General features: G+C 50.2%; 1 protein-coding gene across 4 annotated transcripts; it reads left to right on the top strand.

Moving 5' to 3' along the window:
• Window positions 1-2,056: 2,056 nt before the first annotated feature.
• On the top strand, window positions 2,057-7,389 carry TMEM106C (transmembrane protein 106C). 4 transcript variants are annotated; one of them, XM_021704835.1, is made up of 9 exons: window positions 2,103-2,189; window positions 2,357-2,467; window positions 2,690-2,901; window positions 3,804-3,867; window positions 4,356-4,515; window positions 4,607-4,747; window positions 5,196-5,245; window positions 5,710-5,763; window positions 6,644-7,389. In XM_021704835.1, the coding sequence occupies exons 3-9, from the start codon at window positions 2,718-2,720 to the stop codon at window positions 6,738-6,740; spliced, it is 750 nt and encodes a 249-aa protein (XP_021560510.1). In that variant the 5' UTR covers window positions 2,103-2,189; window positions 2,357-2,467; window positions 2,690-2,717; the 3' UTR covers window positions 6,741-7,389. The 4 variants fall into 4 exon arrangements, with proteins under 4 accessions (XP_021560511.1, XP_021560509.1, XP_021560510.1 ...); XM_021704836.1 differs by lacking the exon at window positions 2,357-2,467 and having other exon boundaries at window positions 2,057-2,115; XM_021704834.1 differs by lacking the exon at window positions 2,357-2,467 and having other exon boundaries at window positions 2,088-2,189.
• The last annotated feature ends 455 nt before the right edge of the window (window positions 7,390-7,844 follow it).

The raw sequence follows: 7,844 nt of genomic DNA, 5'->3' as shown, positions 1-7,844 counted from the left end.
CTGTCAGAAGTGGGTCCTCAGACAAGAAAGCTGAACTTGGAAGAAAGGCCTCACACAGGAAAGAGGCCTCCCTCCTACTAGGAGCAGATGTTAGGGGCGCCTGGGTGGCTCAGTCGTTAAGCATCTGCCTTCGGCTCAGGTCATGATCCTAGGGTCCTGGGATCAAGCTCCACATTGGGCTCTCTGCTCAGAGCCCGCTTCTCCCTCTCCCACTCTCCCTGCTTGTGTTCCCTCTCTTGCTGTGTCTCTCTCTGTCAAATAAATAAATAAAACCTTAAAAAAAAAAAAAAAGCAGATGTTAGAAGAGGATAGAAACCTAAGCGTGGCCTATGTAGTGTATGACTAAAGTCGTCATGCTGCCTGTGTTAAAACCCAGGCTTTACCCTTAATTAGGTCTGTGTCTGTATCTTTTAGGATTGCACCCCACAGTGAGAGACACGCCAAAAAGCACAATTTTGGTGGGGAGTGGTTATTTTTCTCATGTAATACGAAGTCATAAGATAGGTAGTCCAGGGCCTGAATGTGGCTCCAAATGCTACAGGGACTGAGGCTCCTTGTATGCTTCTACCCAGCCTCCCATAGCATGCACTTCTTGCCTCGTGGTCACAAGATGGCTGCCCTGTCTCCAACATCAAGTCCAAATTACAAACAGGAAGAGGAAGGTGAAAGGACCAGTTGAGTTTCCGTCCCTTTTAAGGAGCTTTCTGGGAAGCACCACACAACCTCTGCTTATATCTCATTGGCTCAAACTGTGTCACATGGCAAGAAAGGCTGGGAGATATATTTTTAATTGAGAATATTGTTTTCCCAAACACAATCAGATTTGTATAAAGCATATAAATTGGTATAGAGCTTGCAAAGAGAGAGGTGAAGACCAGATTTCAGGAAGGAGAAGGTATGGGCTGGAGGTAGAAAAAGAGGAACAATGGCTCCTTGTTGCTTCTGATAAAGTTCTTTGCTTGACCAAACTTTAGTCAGGCTCCTAAAACTTCTCATAGTCCCATCGGTGTGCTTATTGTAAAATCCAGTTTTAGCAAGAAAACTCCCAACTCTGGATACCTGATCTTTCTCCACCATCCCCTAGGAAATGTCTGATGACTCTGTCCTGTCTTCAGCAAGAATCCTGTTAGGTCAGTTTAGCCAGAATTCTCCTTACCCCTAATGTTTCCTCTTAGTAATTTTCCATCCACTGACCCCCACCCTGCTCCTTGGCTCTAAATTCCTACCTGCCCATGTTGTATTCAGAGCTGTGCCCAATCCCTCTCCCCCACAGCAAGTCCCCGTTGCAGCTGTTCCTACACCCATTGCCATGGCCCCCTTTAGTAGAGTCTGCCTCACCGTCTTTAACAAGTGTCATTCGATATTTCTTTTTTAGCCCTTCTTACTCTAAAAGGCTCAGTGGACCGATTGTGACCAGCAGTTGGGCAGGTGGCTAGACAACAGAAGGAGCACCCAGCCTTCCCCACAGAATGAGGAGAGAGATACGGAGGTGGCGGACCTCGGAGGTCGCCAGCTTGGCTCCCATTGCCACCCAGTTCAGAATCTCTCCTCTCCCCAGTATCATCTTAAGCAATGTCACCTGATTAATGTCTGCCCTCTGCTGCAGGCTAAGCTCAAGCGGGTAGTCCGTACAAAGAAACCCACCCCTAAAAAAGTGTTCTCTAACCCCTTCTGTGCATGCCTTTGTGTGTGTGGACGACTCGCGAAGGGGAGGACTAAAAGCAGTAGAGGGGCAGGTTCCGTGTGTTCTGCATCCTTGTACCCTCGGCGTCCACACAGCCCCTGCACTCTAACAGTGGTTGAGAACGGCTTTGGCCGCCGCCGGCTCCTTCCTCGTCCCTAGGCAGAGACAACGCGGCTCGGGAAACTTGACTCAGGCCCCTCCCGGCGTTTCTGAGGAACTGCGGAGTGTCGCCCTCTGTCCCAGTCCGCCTCCCCCAAACCACTCGGGGCGCCGCTCTCCACCGCCCTCTGCCGGCGCCGCAGCTGGGTTGCGAAGAGCGCACGCGCGAGCGCACGCCGGCGTCCCCCTCCCCCCCACCCCCCTTCGCCGCGGCGCTTGGCCTTCGGCGCGTGCGCAGCCAGTCCCGGCAGCAGCGAGGACTGACGAGGCAGGTAAGCCCGCCGGAGCGGGCAGGTGGCGGCGGCTGCGGCCCGGAGAGGAGCAGCCAGGAGTTGGCGCCCAGCAGGTCCGGGGACGTCGGCGTTCCGCTCACGCCTGGGCGACTCTCGTGGGCTCAGAGTGTCACTCTGCCAGGGGGCGTGACCTGAGCCCGCCTCCCGGGGCCGGGAGAGGAGGGGGATGGGGAGCTCGAAGCCCTGTTACTGATTTGGTGCTTGTTGTTTGTCCGGGAAGGTTTTCTCGAGGAGAGCACAGAGTTTGCAGATAGAGGACAGGAAGGGGCGAGGCTGGGACCAGGTGGGAGCTGGGGTGCGTCGAGTCCGCAGGCCGTGAGGAGCTGGACAGGTTGGCGAGGGGGCTGTTCTCTGGCTTTATGTAGCCGGTGGGAGGGAGGTGGGGAACGTTGCTGCAAAATGATCCTGGTGGAAATTGTGCAGCTGTTTGAAATCACGGGACGGCAGTTGGGTCATTTTTGTGTTTTCACTTTTCTCATAGAAAGATGCAGTTTCTTCTCTCCTGGTTTGGTGTGGCCACTAACCTGCATTCACTTGCCTCTGTACCTCCTAGGACATGACACAAGTGGCACGTCCCGGCCATGGGGTCCCACCATTCCACCTCTGCTCGCCCCTCTTACTGCAAGCGAGAGAAAGAGGACAGGGAGGATTTGCTGGCCGACAGGGAGCAGGAAGAAGCCATTGCTCAGTTCCCCTATGTGGAGTTCACTGGTCGAGATAGCATCACCTGTCTCACATGCCAGGGGACAGGCTACATTCCAACAGGTGAGAATCTTTGGTAATCATGGGAAGAATTCCCAAGGTACCCACAGGGCTTCTCCAGCCTCCCAGACAGAGCTTTTCTTTTAGGCAGTGGTGCCATAGTCAGAGACAGTGCCCTGAACAGGAGCCAGTTGAGCTGACTTGATAAATTTGGGTAGGTTCCACAACTTCTGTTGGTCTCCTTATATCTGAAAGCCTTTCTTCACTTCCACTCTTTTGTTCTTTGTTTCCTTGCTTTGGAACATTCAATTTGCTCTGCGCTGTGGGATTTGTTGACAGGCACATCTTTTTATTGCTTTCACTCATAAGGCCTGGCACAGCTTTGCAGGGGAGCCATCTTGGAAGCTTCTTTTCAAGGAAGCAGGTAGTAAATCATTAACAGCCTAAGGTCTGGAAAATATTTCAAGTGGGGAGAGAAAAACATGCTCAGGCGTGGGGCCTTGATTAAGGACAGGATCATCTGTCACTAAGTTGGCCCTCAGAAAATCTTAAGAGTTTAGATGGAGAGTCACAGATGTTTACAGCTGGTAAGAACCCTAGAAACCATCTACTCCCAAGCCTTCATATGACACATGAGGAGACAGTGACCTAGAGAGGTAATGATTACTTCCCCAGGCCATTCGGCAGCACCAGGCCATGTAGTAATACCAGAACAGGATCCTAGATTTCTCAGCCTCCATGTCACTGTCCTGGTAGGACTGATAGATGTTTTGTAATTTGTGGCACACTTTATAGATGTACTTGTTTCTTGTTCCTTAGGCCCAAAATGTGAAACCTGTATTATAGAAATGTCTGATTCCAGACAAGCATGTGTTGCGGCAGGTTGATGTGTGATGTAAAAGAGAGTGCCACCAGCGCATGGGATTTTTTTTTTTTACGAAAATAATTGTTCGGTTCTTTCCTAGAACAAGTAAATGAGTTGGTGGCTTTGATCCCACACAGTGATCAGAGATTGCGCCCTCAGAGAACGTGAGTTTCGTGCCTCTCTCCTATCAATGCCTACTTCTGTCCTTCTACCCCAGTCCCATATATTTATGAGCACCAGCTAACTTTTCAAAAACTTTTACCTGTTCTTGTAAATGTCCCATTTCCTTTAATACTGTGTGCTCAAGCAAGATATCTCTTCCCTATCCTAATCTGGGGGAGAAACTGCTAGAAACATTCTAAGGGCCAAGGGAAAGAGTTGACTTGGAAGACGTTGGAGAACAGGGGTATCGTTTGTGGGAGGTGAGGGAATGTTTCTGTGCTCAGAGCTCCTCTCTTCAGCTTTTCTTCCCAGATGACAGCATTCAAGCGGGTTTTAAAGACTTCTCCCCCTCCAGTCATTCTTGCCTGGTTTGTGGTTCCTGGCTCTTTGTACCTTCCCTTTCCCCTCATTCCTGGTTTTGCATTTAATCTTGAGTAACTGGACCTTGGTATCTGACTGCCTGGCCAATCATGTGCTGTGTCATTTGCAGCAAGCAGTACGTCCTCCTGTCTGTCCTGCTCTGTCTCCTGGCATCTGGCTTGGTGGTTTTCTTCCTGTTTCCACATTCGGTCCTTGTAGATGATGACGGCATCAAAGTGGTGAAAGTCACATTTAATAAGCAGGACTCCCTTGTCATCCTTGCCATCACGGTAAGACGTAGGGCCTTGCTTCCCAGATCGTGCACCTGCAGGTCTTGGACCCAGGATACTCATCCTTGTTTCCTCACTTGCCCTGATGCAGGCCACTCTGAAAATCAGGAACTCCAACTTCTACTCCGTGGCAGTGACCAGCCTGTCCAGCCAGGTTCAGTACATGAACACAGTGGTTGGCACATATGTGACTGCTAACGTCTCCCTCATTCCACCTCGGAGCGAGCAACTGGTATGCTGTTCTCTTAGGGTCCTTGCTCCTCGGGCTTCAGGGAGGAGGAGTAAGGGCTGTGGGATGCTGTAGCCTCATGATTTTGCTTCCCCTCTCATTCCCACTGGTAGGAACTGGTTGGTGAGGAAGATCTGACATGCCCTGTAATTATGAGAAATTAGAGGGGGAAATAAGCATTTAAGTATTAGGGGAACAAAAGAATTTATAAGAGCAAGCAATTCGCTACAAATCAAGAAGAGGAGGTATTACAGTCTGAGGTCCATTGGCCTCCCAGAAGGGAAGAGGTTGCAGGCGTTGTTAGAGGGACATGATGTGTGTCAGGGACAGTCTTGGGGAAGTACTTTGTATGTGACGGAAGAAGGCTCCCAGGTGTATGGAGTGCCAATAATAGTACTGTTCTGTGTCAAGCCTGCCTGGCCACAGACTGACTCTGCTGTCTTACTTTCAGGTGAATTTCACTGTGAAGGCTGACATGGGAGGACCGTTTTCCTATGTGTAGTAAGGACTGTGTTCTCTGTATGTGTGCTCTCTGCTGGGTGAAAGGGATTCGGAGTATACTCAGCTGATGTTGGCCCATAGGTTCCCTAAGCTTTGGCCATCTTGAGGTTTATTTGGAGGATATGTTGTTGGATATGCGACTGACTTGCTGGAATTTCTAAGAGAACATTAAGCCACTAGAAACATTTCCAAGCTCCAGCATTTATATGGTGGGTTTGAAAAAACAAAAAGGATCATGATGTGGGAGGGTGCATGGACACCGTGGAGGGGGACACTGTGGGGGGACACTCAGAGCTAGTGAGCCTTGGCAGCACTTAGGTGGGGAGGGGAGGGAAGGGGCCCCGAGCAGGACTGACCATGTAACTCAGCACTCTTCTGATGATTCTCTTTTTTTTTTCTTTTCTTTCTTTCTTTCTTTTTTTTTTTAAACCAAACTGACTGTCTCCATATTTGCTGTTTGGAAGTTTCTTCTGCACATTGCCCGATATCGTGGTGCACAACATAGTGATCTTCATGCGGTATGTGGCTCTTCTTCCTGTCCCCATGGCCTTCGTGTTTGCTTCTGGACCATCAAACTGTGTGACCTCGCCACCATTGCTCGGGAGGTGCCGTGTGACCCACCAGGCAGAGGCACCTAACCAAAGAGAGGACACCCAGTGCCATACAGATACAGTAGACCCTTGGGTGTCCTCTAGATGCAGGGTCCAAATCACAAATCCCCAGATTCACAGTCAGCAGCTAGACAGTTCTCTCCATGAAGTCGGGTCTAGTTTTGTGGTCCCTTTAGAATCCTAGTGAGACTAGTAAAGAATGGAAAAGCTTCTCAAGGTGTAAGTACTGAGCATTTGGCTAGCTTACTTTCTGTCCACACAAGTGACCCTATGTCACGGATCTTCAGGGTTCGGCCTAGAACCATGACTGTTAAATCTACCAATGAAAAGCACCTGCTGAGGGCATTTGAAACATGAGGGTCTAGAGCAGGGTTTCTCAGCCTCAGCAAAGGATTCACAACCCTTTGTTGTGAGGAACTGTCCTGTGTGTTGCAGGATGTTTAACAGCATCCTGGGCCTCTATCTGCTAAGTGCCAGTAACAGTCACCACCTCCCCCCGCCCTCAGTTGTAACACCCCTAGAATGTCTCCAGACAATGCCAGAAGTTTCCTGTGGGGTAAAATTGTCCTGGGTTGAGAGTCACTTCTTGAGAAGGTCACCTCATGGCATAGCATTTCTGTGAAGGTACGGAGATCCTCTGACCTCCTGGTTATGTAACCATGAAGACACACATCTGGGACCCATGGATATTGTTGCCTGAGCTTGCAAGAATTTATTTAGGCTACTGTTCTTACTTCATCTCAAAAACAGAATTTATTCTTCTTGTTTTTTTTTTTTTCCCACCTAGAACTTCAGTGAAGATTTCGTACATTGGCCACATGACCCAGAGCTCCTTGGAGACCCATCACTATGTGGATTGTGGAGCAAATTCCACAGCTGTTTAGAAACTGCTCTTGGTTCTTCCATGGCAGCACCTGCCAGAAGAGACACAGCATCTGTTCCCAGGGCCTGAGTTTCATACCTATCCCTGGTGGTAGAAGTAGAGGAGAAATTGGTTCTCTAGTCCCCAGCAAACATCCTCCTGCTACTTGAGGGGAGAACTCCTCTCAGTGGCACCACCCATGTTTCTCAGAACCAGCAGAATCACTGCCCAGTGCCTAGCCTGTGCCCAGCAAATAGCAGGCACTCAGAGCAAGTTTGGAGAATTGAATTCCGATCTTTTCAGCTGTTCTTGGGGCATTGCGCCCTGAAATCCTACCGTGGTTCTAGGTTGGCAGACCATGAGAGAGACATGGAGGTTGGCCTGTGAGGGCAGCCGCGGACTGGCCCCACTCCTCTGCACAGAAGAGGCAGCAGGGCGGGAACGTTGGAATACCTAAGAAAGCACAGACCCTTTAATATGGGAAATTTTTTTGCCTGCTCTCAAATGCCTAGGAACTTTAAAAAAAAAAAAAAAAAAAAAGGCAACTTTTTCCTGTAGAAAGTTACAGTTGTTTTTACCAAGAGTCTATGTGAGGCTTGATTTACCCCTCATCCATTGGCTGGAACATGGATTGGGGATTTGGTAGAAAAATAAAACCTGCTTTTGATTCATCTGCGTTTCCTCTGATTGCCTGGATGTCTTAGGAGCCACCTCCGGGGGACTGTAGACTAGTTGCCTGCTAAGTGGGTCAGCACAGGAGGGGAGGGAGGGAGAGGAGCCCTGACTGCACTGTCCCCGGGAGCACCCCTCGCAGAACGCAGCCTCCCGCCAAAGCAGCCTTGCTTCTCTCCATCTGGCTGGGGTGGTGACAGGCTGCGCCCCCCTGCCCTTCCGGGACAGAGTGCTGGGCTCCCCCCGGGAGGTAGCTAGCAGTAGGGCAGACGCCTGGCGAGTGAGAAGCTGCTTTCCTACGGAGGAATAACCTCCCGCACCCATTGGCTGTAGCGCTGAGAGGACCTAGTTTGAGGCTGAAAGCTTAAAGTGTGGCCACCCTCTTGGTGCCCCAGGAATGGGCCGCAGCCCCATGACTGCAGTGAATCCCGTTGAGTAGTTAGGTTTCAGAACT

The sequence above is a fragment of the Neomonachus schauinslandi genome, chromosome 5 (genome assembly GCF_002201575.2).
Source record: "Neomonachus schauinslandi chromosome 5, ASM220157v2, whole genome shotgun sequence".
Lineage (NCBI taxonomy): Eukaryota > Metazoa > Chordata > Mammalia > Carnivora > Phocidae > Neomonachus > Neomonachus schauinslandi.
The sequence above is the reverse complement of the archived record's forward strand: the minus strand, read 5'-3'. Positions and strand labels throughout refer to the sequence as shown.

Bases quoted from the DNA above. Each gene is read 5' to 3' on its own strand.
- TMEM106C (XM_021704836.1), top strand. From the start codon at position 2,718: ATGGGGTCCCACCATTCCACCTCTGCTCGCCCCTCTTACTGCAAGCGA. The intron at 4,748-5,195 runs GTATGCTGTTCT...TCTTACTTTCAG, and splicing joins CACCTCGGAGCGAGCAACTG to GTGAATTTCACTGTGAAGGC. The intron at 5,246-5,709 runs GTAAGGACTGTG...GCTGTTTGGAAG, and splicing joins GGACCGTTTTCCTATGTGTA to TTTCTTCTGCACATTGCCCG.